Source organism: Pinus tabuliformis, chromosome 1_2 (genome assembly GCF_031772625.1).
Source record: "Pinus tabuliformis cultivar Carrire ecotype Pingquan chromosome 1_2, CPIR1, whole genome shotgun sequence".
NCBI lineage: Eukaryota > Viridiplantae > Streptophyta > Pinopsida > Pinales > Pinaceae > Pinus > Pinus tabuliformis.
The window spans coordinates 592,205,903-592,222,134 of record NC_142298.1 but is presented as its reverse complement, the minus strand read 5'-3'; the positions used below and the strand labels follow the sequence as shown (position 1 = coordinate 592,222,134).

At 38.5% G+C, this 16,232-nt stretch overlaps 1 protein-coding gene across 3 annotated transcripts in view; it reads left to right on the top strand.

Moving 5' to 3' along the window:
• Positions 1–16,232, top strand: part of LOC149207042 (uncharacterized) — a 268,887-nt gene that overhangs the window by 113,910 nt on the left and 138,745 nt on the right. For all 3 annotated transcript variants that reach the window (XM_089395651.1, XM_089395650.1, XM_089395649.1), the window contains 2 exons: positions 5,280–5,360; positions 5,487–5,546. In XM_089395651.1, the coding sequence (XP_089251777.1) occupies positions 5,280–5,360; positions 5,487–5,546 (141 nt within the window). The remainder of the gene's footprint in view (positions 1–5,279; positions 5,361–5,486; positions 5,547–16,232) is intronic.

Below are 16,232 nucleotides of genomic sequence, written 5' to 3'. Positions count from 1 at the left end.
GTTGAAGGAAAACTCTGCCGATCATGGATCGGTGAGACAAAAAACCTTCCGGAACGTAGATTATCACTAGAAAGTTAGGTTTGCCTAGGCGATTTACATACATGACTCATATCTGCTAAGTTTATTTACAATTTACACATGCAGACTGGGTTTAGAACATAACATAATCGGGTAGTTGATAACAATCGAATGGCACAGACACGTCGATCCAGTGCTGCCCCTTTTGCGAAAAAGTGGGTGTACTGCTATGGGTAGTTGACACGTAGCGGTCAACATCTGGCTCTACTTGGGGACACGTTGCTGCACTGTAGGAATGTGAGAATCCAGAATCTGCATCCATGCAACACACAACAAAACATAAGTAGCGTCGATTCAAAAATCATCATATAACATTAAGCACAGGAAAGATATAAGCTCTTCATTTATTAACCATCTAGTAACATGAAAAGTAATTCTAATCCTAAAACGGAAATGAAAACGTTGAAAAAACAAAGAGTAGGGTTAGAAATACAGAGGATGCCCCATGGCATCAGATGTGTTCAATATAGTGTATATTGAGCATTTGCCTGCTTTCAGGCAAATTTGTCGGCTGCTTGTTGGATGTGCCATGTCCAATTCTACATATGGTAGGACTTTTTCCTATTCGAAAATCAAGCTGCTCGCGGCCGTCTGATTCATCAAATCTTCTTCTCATTTTCTTTCTCTTGCACTTTTTCTTTGTGGCAGGCTGTATCACTGATGACGTGGAACTTTCTGCTTCAAAGCTCTCAGATGAAGTATGTAAGATATGTGTGACATGTCTTTCTTCATTTTGCATCTGCCCTGTCAAGGATGATGGATCAATCTCACAAGTGCCATGAGTTATAACTTGATCTTCTATGACTAGTGGATTAACCATGTGAGCATCAACCTTATTATTAATTTCCCTTTTATCTAGGTCACCTTCATTTATCCACTTTTCAATGGAACAAAGGACCTCATAATAAGATGGAGCTTGCTGTAACAGTTAAGGAGGCTCTAGATCTATTTACGTTCCCTGGTTTCTTTCATCCTCTGACAGCTGCTGAAATTTCTGAACCTGTATTGTAATGGCATCCATCTGACTAGAGTGTTCATCCTTCATAGCACTGATTTCCCTGGTATGGTCTTCTTCCATGGTCAATAACTTATTTTGCATAAAATTAATTTCTCTACATGATTAGCTTTCATGGTCGTCATATTTTCCTCTATGCTTGATAACTTGCTTTGCATAAAACTAATTTCTGTGTCATGATTAGTCTTCATGGCCTCAATTTCCTTAGCATGCAGATTTTGCATGATCTCCATCTCCTTATTACGTTTTTCCAGGTGGGTGCATAAAGTTCTCATATCATTGGCGTAATTAGTTTGATTGATTTCCATATTTTTTACCAGCCGCACTAGTTCTTGTATAATTTGCTTCTGATCTTCTTTTTCATTGTCAATACTGATTTTATAATTTGTCCCTGCTTTTCCACTATCATGGATTTGATCTGCAATGGTACAGGTGGATGGCACATTTTGATATGAAGAATTGTCTTGAAATTTTTCATCGACAGCTGGACCTTTTCTAAGATTACTTTCATTTTGTTGCACAATTTTAGGGGCACAAGGCGAGCTATCTGGATCACCATATCTATCTTTAAAAGCATTGACAATGTCTTGTAAAGAAGTGAAAGAATCCTTGGGACAATTGTTGAACCAATTCAAAGCATCACCCTTTAAAGAAAGGACAAAAATATGCATTTTGACATCTTCATGATTATATTGAGGGGGTCTACAATATATGATCATCATACGAGTAAACCTGCCTAGATGCTTTTTAACAGCGACTGAATCACCACTCGAGAACAAAGGTAATTTAGGAATGGCCACCTTCGGAACATCATGGAGGTCATCAGTAAAATGACATGGTTTAAACGAATAATCCATGATGGATAACGAGGGACCAAATGGATGATAGAAAGAGATCTCTGCTCAAGAAAATCAAGAGATGAAAGAAGTGAAGTCGCCACTTGAACAATGAATCTAATTCTAGGATCCAAAAAGCAACCAACAAGCAGATATGAGGAGGCTTCTTGTCTGGGAAAAAATAAATGAAAAGAAATGGAGTCGCCACCCAAACAAGAAACGAACTGAAGAGTAGGTGTTGATATGACGAAAGATAAGGCGATGAGATCCAAATGATGCCAAAAAATGTTGAATTTGCCAGCTCAAATGAGAGATGAGAAAGATGAAAGATGACTGTCGAATAAACCAAGGACAAAAAAACTCTATCCCCGGCAACGGTGCCAAAAAATGTTGCCGTTGCCGGTTCAAATGAAAAGATGAGAAATGAGAAGAAATATGAGGAAATGTCGTTGAAACGCCGAGAATAAAACGTCCCCAGCAACGGCGCCAAAAAATGTTGTCGCACAGATTGTCACGACAACGCTTAGACCGGGGGCTGTCACCCTAATCCTCGATATCTCCGTTTAAGCCATCTCCTGCGGCTAAGGGGGGTAGACCCTATGGGATAATGGATGACTAACTGTGGACCAGTTGGGTTGGGAGACACAACAAGGGGAAACAAGCACTTGAATGGTTTAGAAAACTGTGTGGGAGATGGCGGGGAAGGCAGAACGTTGGAGCCGGGGACTTAGTTTGAGACTGCGTGGGGAGGACGATGGGCAGCGGAAAAATGCTAGCACGCAAAGAGGGGAGGCATATGGAATAACGTAATGAAATGAAGCTGCTATCTTGTTGATTGACGAGGGTTTGGAGGGGCTTCAAAAAACGCAGGTACAATAGCTTGGGCAGCAGATAAATCGAAATCGGTGGCTCAGAAACCCTTAAACAAATGATTTTCATAAAACTTAATTAAGATCTTAAATCTTTCTGCTTCGGATTGTTTGATGAAAACCCCGCAAAATTTTCCAAATCTGAAGTAAATATTCTTGCCAGAATTGATCTTGAAGCCAGATATTACCCTCCGGGGCCTAGATCTGGTTTCGGACAAAATGTTTTCTTCCGACCTGCAGCCTGCAATAACAAAAACAGAGCACCAAGAAGTAAAATGTGCCAGAAACAAAACTGAAAACCCTAAAACCAGCTAAAAATTTACAATATTTACAGATTTTCGACTCTTAAGCAGCCAGATTTGTCAATAATCCACAGTAATATTTTCAGAATTTAAATTTAATGTGAGATACTTCAGAAAACCCTTCATGCATTCATAAAAAAAATTTCAAATGATAAGCCTGGGATTAAAACTGGCTGGGCTCTTTCAGAAAACGCAATTCGGGAGTTGGCTGGTTCAGCCGAGAACTTCCCCTAATGCCCGGTAAACTCAAAACTAAGATTTCCTGCACAGCTTAAAATCAACCATTAACATAGAGGGAGAAAACAATAGTGAAATCCAGATCAAATGGAGATACCTGCCATTATATTTCAGAATCTAAACTATCATTCAAACCCCAAAGATCAGACAAGATATCTGTGCCTAGATCAATCTTCATTAAACTATTATCAATGGCTGAAAATAAAATTATGTAGAAAAATAAAACAATCTTACAACACTTCCAGAAGAGTAACACCAGCAAGATTTTTAACCCCAAAGTCTTTCTTTATTGCACAAAAGAATGCCTACAAGAGAGCTTTCTGTAGCACCAGACTCTCAGATCAAATCTCATCTCAAATAACCCCTAACGCCCTATTTAAAGGAAAATTTCCCAACGGCTAGTTCGAGTGATCCATGTCAAATTAATCTCGACCGTCGATGAGGATCAAAATCCCTTTTAATCTCATCCGTCAAAATTTTAAATGCATTTCAATATATTAAAAAATTAAAACTTTGCATTTATTTTCTCAAAACTTTGACTTATTATTATTTTATTTTATTTTTAAATTTTATTTATTTATTTTTAATTTACTTTTTAAATTTTATTTTATTTATTATTATTTATATCTTTTATTTTTTATTGTTTTTTACTTTTTGGATCCTCAAACTTAGCCCATTTGAAAAAATCACATAGGACCTAGGACTTAGGACTTATGAGGGGATTAAAACATTTTCTAACCCTCAAGACACTTTACATTATGACTTTTACAATTTTACATCTCAAGGGGGAAAACCCATTTGACATAGACCCTCATAGACCACCCAGTTCTGCGACACAATTATAATCTAGCAGATCAAGCAATTTGTAGTAACCTAACCAAATAGTTAGAGTTATTTCCAAATTACTTTTACATAGATTCGACTAAGTACACCAGGAGTCGCCTAAGATTCTAATGGCAAAATCCATTTTGGCTTTGGGGTTAGGTTGAAGGAAAACTCTGCCAATCATGGATTGGTGAGACAAAAAACTTTCCGGAACGTAGATTATCACTAGAAAGTTAGGTTTTCCTAGGCGATTTACATACATGACTCATATCTGCTAAGATTATTTACAATTCACACATGTAGACTGGGTTTACAACATAACATAATCGGGCAGATGATGACAATCGAATGGCACAGACACGTCGATCCAGTGCTGCACCTTTTGCGAAAAAGGGGTTGTACTGCTATGGGTAGTTGACACGTAGCGGTCAACAAGGCCAATCTATAATACTTCGATAGTTCAACACTGAAGATATGGTGCACCAACAAAGATATCTCATTGTTTCTTTTGTAGAAGTAGTGATATGTCAAGGATTGTGTATCCATTTGATTGTGTTTAGTTGGTTTTATCCTCTTGGTTCAGTGAGTTCTGGGTTCTTAGTTTTGTTGCAAGGCGTGAATTTTTGGACTCCTATATCTTTTCAATTTTCCTCCTTTGACTTGATCTGTCATAATCTTCCTTCAACTTGAGCTTTCCTTCCATCATTCACATGCTCAGACTTCCTTCGATTGTCTCATTATGATTCTATTGGCTGTTTACAAAAGAAACTTGATATTCTTATTATAGAACAGATTGAATGTTCTGAAGACCAACCTGCTTTATGTTGATGCTTTTCACTGGATCTTTAAAGAGAACTAGAGAACTTTTTATTTAAAAGAGAAATTAAACATGGAATTCTCCTTCAGGGATCAGAGTCATTGTACAAAAGCAACATAATGATAATCCTGTTTATTGGTTTCGTGACATTTTTGGGCTTATGTGTAGCTTTGGTCTCTAATATAGTTATTTTGCCTCTTTTCTTTCTTAATACATTTTTCTAGTGAATGCTATTTAGTATGGTGTGGGTATAAAGAACAGAGTTTTGTGGTTCTAAAATCTGTTGCTTGGTTCTTGCAGAACTATTTTGGCTGCTTTTTTCCACTCCCTCTAGTAATCTCTTCCATGAGATGGGGTATATCTGCTGGCAGAAAAACTATGGTTTGTTTCATCAACCTATGTTCCTGTTGGGGCATGACACAGAAAATAAGTAGGCACTGAAAAGGGATTTTCATTTTTTGTTATCTACTTTTGTAGAATTTGATTTGCTTGGGATTTATCTTACAGGTATCTACAGCAATGCTGCTGCTGATTTTATCTGGTCCATTGAAGGCAGCTTCTTATTTGGTATTGTACATTACCATTTCAGATTCTCTTACAGTGAATTTCTTTCTTTGCTCATCATACGTTGTCTTCAAATTGTTGGAAAACCAAGTACAATGTGTACAATCACTATTTCTGAACTAATGATTATTATTTGTGAATTATTAGGGCTTCTTTTAATTCCTATTCATCAAATAATTACACTTCAGAAATTTAACTAATAGCAATGACAAGAAAGTAGATATCACAGTGCACAATAACAAGAGACAATATTTTATCCTGGGAAAACACACAAGGGGTAAAAACCCAGCAACCCTTTCCTTAAAGAGATCCTTCAACAAGACATCAAGACATAGACAATATTGACCAATCAAGATGGCTTTTACAGGTGTTAAGCTCCTCTTCACAAAGTATTCCAACAAGATCACAAACGACAGGCTGATCCTCTCACCATACCACAGAAACAAAGCTTGGATCTCTTCCCTCTGAGGTTGGGACTTCGGATAGGATACAGATCTGTGGAAGCACAAAAAACTTGGACCATATCACAGTCATGAAGTGGCTTGGATCTCGGACTAGAGACAGACCTGAGGTGACCTCAGATCTCTACCTAGTTACAGGCCTGAGGCAGCTACAATTTCGAACCAATCAATGAGCTCAGATAATAGAACAATAGGATTATAATATCCCTCTAGGGTTTGGCCTAGAGATCACCTTCACAAGACAAGAGATCTCAAACAAGTAGGCTTTTGGACCACTGAAAAAGATGTCTGGAGTATCCTTCTAGGTCTTGGCCTATTTCCAAACTTCAGATCACAAGAAACTTGGATAAAGAGCAGATCTTTGGACCCTTTCAAAGAGAAACAGGCCTCAGACTTGTTCCATAGGAGCCACGAACTAATACAAACTTCAACGAGAGAGAAAAATAGACTTCTTTGCTTGATGCTAACCCTTGTATACTTCCTTGAAGACCTTCACATAGGAGAGCAGATGATTAAAGCTTGTGAGATCGAATTGCTTGCCAAGGAGAGCAAATCAACCTCTTTATTTAGCCATTATGTGATCCGAATGGGTGTGTTTCTAGGCAAGCCGACTTGACCGTCTAGAAGGGCTGACTTAGCACTTGTGGAGCCATTTGAAATTATAAATAAAAATAATAATTTTCTTTCTTACAAAAATACATTTTGACCAATTCAAAAGCATGAAGAAGATTTTAGAAACAATAATAATTTTGTTCTTCTCAAGTACAATGATAATAAATAATTTTTGTGAACACTGATCATGGCTACAATTTCAACACAAATTCCAATTATTTTTCACTTGGCATGGTTTACTTCTATCGCTTCATAAAAGTTTGAAGGACAGACTACCCTCTATTACTTTGATCCACCAAACCAAAAATTTACAACATGCTTGTTGTCCCCTGAAGTGTACACCTAAGGCACAATTCTCAGAGTAGGGGCTGCCACTCTGATCCTTGTTACTGCTCAAACTAGCAGGGGGCCTAAAAGGGACTCTTAAAGGGACAACTGCTAGATCAAGGGCAACAATGGAGACTTAGCCCAGTGTCACCTCAGCTAAGACTCCCTACTCTTTAGGAATTTTCACTGATGGGAGGAGACCCGGTATATTGAAAGTCACTTGTGAAGGATGAGTTAACAAATGGATGTGAAGTGACCTTAAGGATCCTTTTCCTAGAAGGAGGTTAAGAATGGAGTTTGCTTGCTCTTAAGGCGAGGTACAAAGATTTCTAGGATAATGAGGTGAGGATTTAAGTGCTAGGTTAGAGGAATATGCCTTGTAAAGGATTTTCCCAATTCCTAAAATCCTTATTGAACTTGATTTCCTAAGTGTTTCTTGAAGAATTAACTTTTCAAAGGTATGGAACCACACGGGACCAAGTGGACCCAACCTAGGTTAAGGGGAGGGAGTCTAGCAACCAATGATGATTTTAACCCAGAAAAGGAAGGGGAAAGGATCAAAATAAGAATTTCCACTTAAATGTGTCAAATTGATCCAATGAGGTACTAGCCTAGGGAACACCAAGGCAAAGTTTGATTTTAGAGCTAGGGCTTGGGATATCTCACAATCCCACTGTCAAAATTTCTTCAAATTTGGAGGAGATTTTGAGGACACACCAACGCTGTAGAGGCTAGGAGATCAAACTTTTCTATGGCTACTTTGTCGGAAAAGTGATGCCCTAGGTGACCCAACTTGGCTAGACCTAGAAGAGAAGGGGAAAGGTGAAGAAAAATGGTTCTTTGAGTGGCCAACTATTGGTAGATCAGTGCCTAATCCCTTGGGGAGAATGGAGTCTAGGAGAATGATGAGAAAGGACTTTGTTTCTCGGTCAAGGAGGCCTCAAGGGCACTACTTTGCTTGGCCTTTAGGGCAAGAATAAGTGACCTCAAAGATTTATACTTCGCTTTGCAAAAAGAGATGGCTTACCAACATAAATTCAATGGTAAAATTATCCCTAGGAGATTTCATTCAACATACATGGCTCATACATTGAGAGATGCTATATAGAAACAATAATTCCACAATTTCGCAATTATGAAATGCAACAATTAGCCCTAGTATAGTGAAAATCCCATTCCAATGTATATGACAAAGTAAAACAAGAATAGCATTAAATGTGTACTTACATGTAAGAGATCATATCCAACCGTCAACAATTTGATAATAAAGAAGCTCCAAGATAAGAAAATCCAATTCAAACATCAAAATTCATCCATGCTCCTATTTGTCCTCCAAGAAAGAAATGCGAAATTCTTAAGAGAGAGTATGATCCAATCCAAAGTGATCATAAAAAATGAATTCATGTCTCTCTTATTTATGAGTTCAAATTTACCTAATTTGAGCCTACATTAGCCCATCAACTAAAAGTAATGTGTAAATAACTATCTATTGGTGACAAGCCCACCAAACTAGCTCATAAACAAAATAACAAGCCTCCCAAGAGGTTGAATAATCAATAATGCATGTCGTTGGGCTCTCTAAGAGGCCCGGTGAAGTCCATAAGTGCCAAAATGATGAATTGGACTTCCAAAAGTAATGGACAAGGGGTTGACCCCTTGTTCTCCACATAATAAACCTGTGGTGCTCCCAATGGCTGTGAGGGCACACAAGTGACCTCATGGGTCTCCAAGTAAGTCGAAGATGCCTGTAGACCATCTGTAAGGGCTCAGATGATGGTGTAAGTGATGCCACATCAGCATACAAGTCCTGGGTCATCTGCCAAGTGCATGGTACAATTGTAGGGATGGTTGGGAAAAAGTGAACCAGGTGCATCTTCCTCGTTCAATAGGTGAATCTCGAGCAATCTTTGAACATCTATGGGGATCCATGGAGTGCTGTCTACTGCTGTGGAGGCCCATGGCTCTCAACACACACCCTACATGTGCCAATGTAGCTCTCTAGAAGGTTAGGACCCCGTATAGGGAGACCAAACCCAAGATGGAGACCACCTGCAATCTTGCATAAGATCCAATGTGTCCCCTAGCCTTCCAGTACAACAAGTCATCAAGGAAATTGAGTAAAATAGCTTACAAACCATGGACAACAAGTGGGGACTTCATAATGGCATGCCCTTCCATAATGGGCTTTGGCATGTGCTAATGTGTCTAAGCTCCAAATGGGGTTAACCAAGTATCCCATTAGGTGGTTTTTACTTCTAAAGCGGATAATATGTCCAAGGTACATCCTTTAAAAGGTGGTGGCATGTGAAAAAGAGATGAACAGAGTAGGGAATGAAAAGGGGCAGCCCTGGGCCACATGTTGGGGTACAAGGGTAGCTAGTAAAAGGGAAGCCGACACTTCGCTATATAATGTATAGGAGGGAGCAATCGTAGTACATGAGGTGCTCCGGCCTTAATTTCTCCACCCTTCTTTATATGCCTTTTGCCTTTTATGATTTTCCTTTAATTCACTGCTTGGGGCTCAAGGGGTAAGAGCATGATGTGTGAGATATAGCAGTGGATACCCCTTTTAAGCTAGGGCAATTCATTTCCCACCAGGGGTTGGGACACTCATGGGTTCCTAAATGATAAAGAAGTCTCATCTAGGGCCTATAGGAACCAAGGTGATGGCGATGATGATGGGATAGAGCTCATATATTGGCTTTTGCCCACGTGCTAAATGTGTTTGTCCCGACCATCTTTTGCATTTTGTGATACATTTTCCTGTTGAATGTGGCCAATTTTGCTTTTGCTTTTCTTTTTAGTTGCATCAACCTCCGGGGCATCATTCCAGCCCTAACCCAAGGTGTGGGCAAGGGGAAGGGGAAAGCTAACCCTATGTGGACCTAGTGGAGGAATGTGGACCTAGGTGGGAGAAATGATGAATGGGGTTATAATGAGTGGAAAGGGGGAAATATATGTGGATGAGGGAGTGGGACCACGCAACTAAAATCAGGATTTCCCATGAAATACCATCCCTAAAGCCAAAGGGTTAGTAAAAGAGATCCCACGGGACTAGAATCCAAGGTTAACATCCAAAAGGGGTCTAGGGGACAAGAGCACAAACCTAGCCCATTCTTTCCGCCGAATCCCCCCATTAATCCATGCCCAAAAGTGTCCATGATAAGCAAACTACAATACTCAATTACCAAATGACAAGGCATACCTTTAGGTTCGGGAGGCCCACCTTCAAACATACGATCATGGTAGATGGGTGAGGGACCACATGGCTAGCTCAGGTGGTGGAGAAATGGCACAATGAGCTAGTTGGTGGCTGCAAGGGGCTGCTGGCTGTCGACTGAGGACCATCTTGGAGAAAATTTTCTCCTAGGGATATCACCCACAAAATGGTGGGTAACAATCCCTACTCACTCCGTTTAAGCTGTCTCCTAAGCAGGCTAAGGGGGTAGTCCCTAAAGGTGAAAATAGATGAGGAAACTTGTTGAGGATCAACAAGTCTAGGAGATACAAATGAATATCTTAGCAACTTGAGCTAAAATTATATGGCAAGCAAGATTATTGAGCACAACCAAATAGATTCAATTAGATCCTTCAAATATGTTAGTGAGAGACCAACACCTTAAATGCTCAAACGAAATAAAAAAATACTTGCACAACAATAATAATATAACAATTTACTAGATAAACAAATGCTACAAAGATGAGTTAGCACCAAAGACAACAGAGAGATGAACAATGAATTAAGAGAACAACTGCAAGGAAAGTAAATTATAGCAATGTGAAACTTGCAATTATGAATTAAGCTCACAATCTCAACTGTTAATGATCACGATGCGAGATGAAATGCAGTGTCTTGGTCAACTTTATTTAGATGCCTACCATAGGTGAGGGCCTTCTCCACAATTCTTTTGAAGCAAGTCTCGCCCCCCAAGGTTGTAGAAAGAAGGTTCGAGGAAGGAGGCTAAGGCCTCATTAACGATACCTCCTCTTGCTTCTAGCAACCCAAGTACCTCCGTTCCTACAAGGGGTTGCCCACAAGAGAATTGCAAAGTCACTTGTTTTAACCGTTAACAAAAGTCAAGTGTCTCAAGTTGGATGAAGAAGGTGGTTCTAAATTTCTATTCAACCAAGCTTAGGCTTGGAGGTAAATTTTAACCATGCAAATCTAATCTAGGATGAGAATGCAAGATGACCAAATTAGGATCGCTTCAATGAGATCACAAGTATGAAAAGTACGCCAATGAGAACAATGTGAAACCACTTGTAACCAATATATTCAAATACCACTTATCAATCCAAGATTACAAGGTACCAATTATGATTATGGAGACATTTCAAAGTTACTGAACGAAACAATGATAACAATGATGTTTGATTACTTATATGTGCTTATTAGGATTCTTCTTTCACTTATGTAATAGAGCAATTAGAACAAGAGGAACCTCAAGATTATACAAGCACAATATAAGCACAATTAGATGAGATTGCTAACAGTGATTTAAAATGATGAAATGCGATGAGATTCAAATGCAACTATCCTCCAACCATGCAACGCAACACTAGGCGATTAACCAAGAAAGAAATAGGAATGTTTAGTGACCAATTAGAAAGCAGAATCTATCCTTGACAAGTTCACAAGAGAAGAATAAAAAAAAAAACAATGCCAGTCTACTATCCTTCTAGATGCCCAATGCCAATGGATTCACAATGATCAACTTCAAAAGATGCACCAGACCTCAAATATATCATTGTCAAGATGAGATCAGTCTACTGTGGCCATTGTCAATGTATATTTGTCACCAAAATGCAACGAGCAAAAGCCCAAACACTTGTTAAACACTTATTATGCTTCTTATGATTATTATGTGATAATTTTAATGTTTTTAGGGCTTATTATTATCAAATTTCTCTTGAGATTAGGGTCTACAATATAGAGATTCAGATCTGATGCTTTGTGACAGTCTGCCAATATGTCATGGTTGAGAGGAATAAGGAATTAGAGCCTTGCGGCCAAGCCTTTATTACTGATATGCCAATGCTAGCCTTCAAGAATTGGTGATTAGGCCACAAACAAGTGTTATAACCCTTCCTCAAGGCCATACTGTTGGAAAATCAGAAAGGCAGAAATATTTTCTTTTATATTGATAATTACTTGTGATATTCTTATGTTCTTATTAACTTTCTTGTGTTCTTCTTTTAACTTAGTTCATCAAGCAATTACTAAAACCATAACACGAAGATCAAAGACACCAGATGTAGGCGGATAGTCAGGGCAAAATCCTTATCTAGGAGAAAACCCAATTGACAACTATTCCTTCAATAGTTTCACGAGATGATCCAAGACTCCTTGACCTAGACATAGACTTCCTCCAATCACCAAGTCAACCCTTCTCTTCTTCTGCAGATGATAACCTTCCAACAACAACTTCGACCTAGATGCAACAACGAATCTTCGACCTTGATGCAGTAGTATTTCGATCTTGAAGTAGCAGAACTACGACCTAGAAGCAACAACAAAACTTCGACCTAGAGACAACATAAATTTCGACCTTGATGCAACAACAAAAACTCGACCTTGATGCAACACTTCGACCTTCTAGTAGTATCCCCTTAAATTCACATGTGTGAGAGAGAGGTAACTGAGAAACTTTGATTTTCTTCTCGAACAAATCTCCTTCTATTTCTTCTGTAACTTCGTATTCTTTTGCTTCCCTCTCTTGAATATCGAACTTTTGTGTGTGTGATCCTCCAAATGAGTGGAAATGCCCTTATTTATAGCCTCTTTTGTGGGTCGAATTACGTTAATGTAGGCCGACTGTTAGAAAATCAGAGAGGTAGAAATATTTTCTTATTCTTGATAATTACTTGTGATGTTTCTTATTATTATGATTCTTTATATCTTCTTTCCTTTAGTTCATCAAGCAATTACCAAAGCAACAACACATAAAACAATAGACACCAGATGTAGGCACTATGCCAGGGAAAAACCCCCCTCGAGGGGAAAACCTAGTCAAGAAATTCTTCCTTCAATAGTATTCTTTGAGACTCTTCACCTTAGACCAAGACAAGATCTTCCCTCCACACCAAGTCAACCTCCCAGAATTTCGACCTCTTCCAGCAACTTCGACTAGGTAGCAGCTTTCGGCAACATATGATTTCCGGCAACAGCGGAACTTAGGAGACTTCGATCTCCCAATCTAGACCACGAAACAGAGAGAGAAAGAGACACCAAAATTTCGATTTTTCCTTTCTCCTTAGGCTTCCCCAAACTCGCATTCACTTTAGCTTCCCGACAACAGCGTTTGCACCTTTTCCCAGCTAAAAGAGAACCTCACACTTATTCCCAGCTACAAGAGAATTTCACACTTTTTTCCCAGCTACAATAGAAATCGAACTTGTATGTGAGAATGATGCTCCAAATGAATTCGATGAGCTTGCTTTTATAGGCTTCATGTGAGGTTGAATAGGGTCCTTAGGTCGAGATGTTGTGGAGGTTACATAAATCATATTTGACTCAATACTTAAACTTTTTACATGATTCAAAAGCCCAAGAAGGGTCTCTTTAAAAGTACAATGACTCTATTGACTCAGAATAAATCCTAGAAGTCCTCAATGGGGACTTTGACCTAAAACATGGTGACCCAAGCATGAAACCCATGCTTTAATAAGTCACAATAATAATAAGAAAAATGCTATTCTATATTCTTTTGACAAGTACATTACATGATGACTCAAGTACATTAATGAAGACCGAAAATAGTTACATTTTCCAACACTGACTTTGATCAGGCGAGGGTCGACTTGGTGTGGAGGTGACAAATGACTTATTTGACTCAATAAAAATTCTTTGTACATGATTCAAAAGCCCAAGAAGGGTCTCCTAAAAAGGGCAATGACTCTAATGACTCCATATAAAACCTAGAAGTGTTCAATGGGGACTTTGACCTATAACATGATGACCCAAGCATGAAACCCATGCTTTAATAAGTCATAATGATAATAATAAAAATATTCTTTTTCTTTCTTTTGATAATACATTTCATTATAACTCATACAATTATGAAGATCGAAAATAGTTACATTCTTCAACACACTACACCTACAATCACAAACGAATTAGCCCTAGACTGATATGCAATGGGATCAGACCTCCAAATGTCTTGCGGCCAAGGAGAAAGAGGCCTCTAGGCCCGCAACTAGGTAAAAGGAGGAAGTTTGGTTGATCAATGATGTCCCAAGCCCCAAATAAAAATTAAAACCCCTTCCCAAATGATGTATAGGCCTGAAACAACAAAATTAGTCCAAAAATCATTAGATTAGAATTTAGAATAACAAATTTTCATTGTGAAGCCAATAATAAACCCTCCAAAAAAAATTCGCTTGGCCCGCAATAAGGAGATTAGTCTTGATAATTAAGTGTAGTAAGTTTATGATGCATCTAATGCTTTGCGACTAGGTTATCTTGGCCTGATTAGGCCTGTGGCCAAGCCTCCAAGGCTTGGAACCCTTGCGACTACCCTAGTAGCCCTAGATAGGCTTTATTTTGAACTTTTTGGCCCTCAAAAAAGTTGTGATGATCTTGCAAGATTTGATGCCAAATTATATGATTTACAACCACAAAAAATATTTGCCAAAATTTTAATGATAAACCCTTGTCTAAACCCTTATTTCCAATGAGATCTAGCCCTTTTAGGGCTTGTGGCCTTCAAGAGATGATGAACGTTCAAGGAATAAGGCTTGAGAATGATAGATCTAGGCCTCAAGGGGCCAAATCTGGCCTCTCAACCCTCTCCAACTACTTAAACGACTTACTCAAATGTGACATGGTGCCCAAACCTTAACCACTAGGCTAAGTGAGGGCTTAAGCCTTCAAAACTTCGGCCTTGTCCTTTGATCTTGAAGAGTAGCACCTGCAAAGGGGCAAAGAACTAGCCATCCTAGATTTATAAGAAAAATCAAAATAAAAGAAACAAAACCCTAACTAGCTATAATTACAAGGGTTAGTAAAAATTACTTACAAATTTATTTACAATATTCACAATAAAATTCAAGCTCTATTTCACAGATCTATCTTTATTAAACAATTTTAATTGGAGATAAATGAGTAAATAAGAGTTTTTAATTTAGAGCCATGGACAAGATCATTGCAAAACAATTGTTAGATAAGTCCTGGAAGTTTAACACAATGGGCTCTTGAGCTTCCTGTTTTTGGAGTTGGCTGGTCCAACCGAAGAGTTCCCCTCATGCCTAAGATTTGAATACCTTATAGTCTGTACACACATGAGATGAAGTTATTAGATCATTAGGGGCCGGATCACACAATAAACCCTTAAAATCTAAATATACCTGCTAGATTAATCAAATTTAATCTGCTACTCTAAATCCAGTAACTAATGAAAGATACTTGTGCAAATAGTTAATCCAACCACTGGCTAATGAAATGATAACTTACAAAATTTTAGTCAGTAGAGTATTAAGCACATGATCCAGAAAACACTACCACAAGAAGTAGAAGAGGAACACCATCACGAATAAACCCCCAAAGGCTTTTGCTTTATTACTCAAGAAAGAAGTATTACAATCAGCAGAGCTTGACACAAAGCTCAATTACAAAATTTTTCGACATCAAATTAGAAGCAAATGGCTTTCTTATGTAGAAAATGAGAGCGTCAAACTCCTCTAAGTGGAAATAACGGCTAGTTTCCTTGATCCATGGCTTGATCCTTGTTAAATTAATTTGATCCCTTGATAACTGCTACACAGATCACCAAAAAAATTCGACTTCCTTGATTGCTAGGCTGGATGGTCCAAATTTTGACTTCTGGGTGGTTTTAGACCACTGGAGAATTCTAAAAAAATAGAACTATTGTAATTTATTACAATGTATATGACTATTGTAATCTGCTTGCAGGGTGAAGAAGGACGAGAATGTCAACTTATGTAGAAAGAGCTAGGGTTTCTCGCAATAAGCTGTGCAACTAGGGTCTCCATTAACAAGCAAGATGGCTCCATACAAGCTTCAAGAACCATTCAACAAGATCAAAGACACGACATCGATATTGGTTGAATGTAAAGAAGGGGAAACAACCTATGCAAGTCTCCATATCATTGCAACAATGTTAGAAATAAGGATTCTAGGGTTTCTAAGAACCCTCAATACTCTCCTCATGTCTTCTCTTCTATCATCGTGTGAATGTTTCTCATCATAATGCTAGCAGCCACACTGAGATGAATGAGGCATGTAACAGTCATTGAGCATAAGAGAATAGTGAGGAAGGTCAAGAGCCAT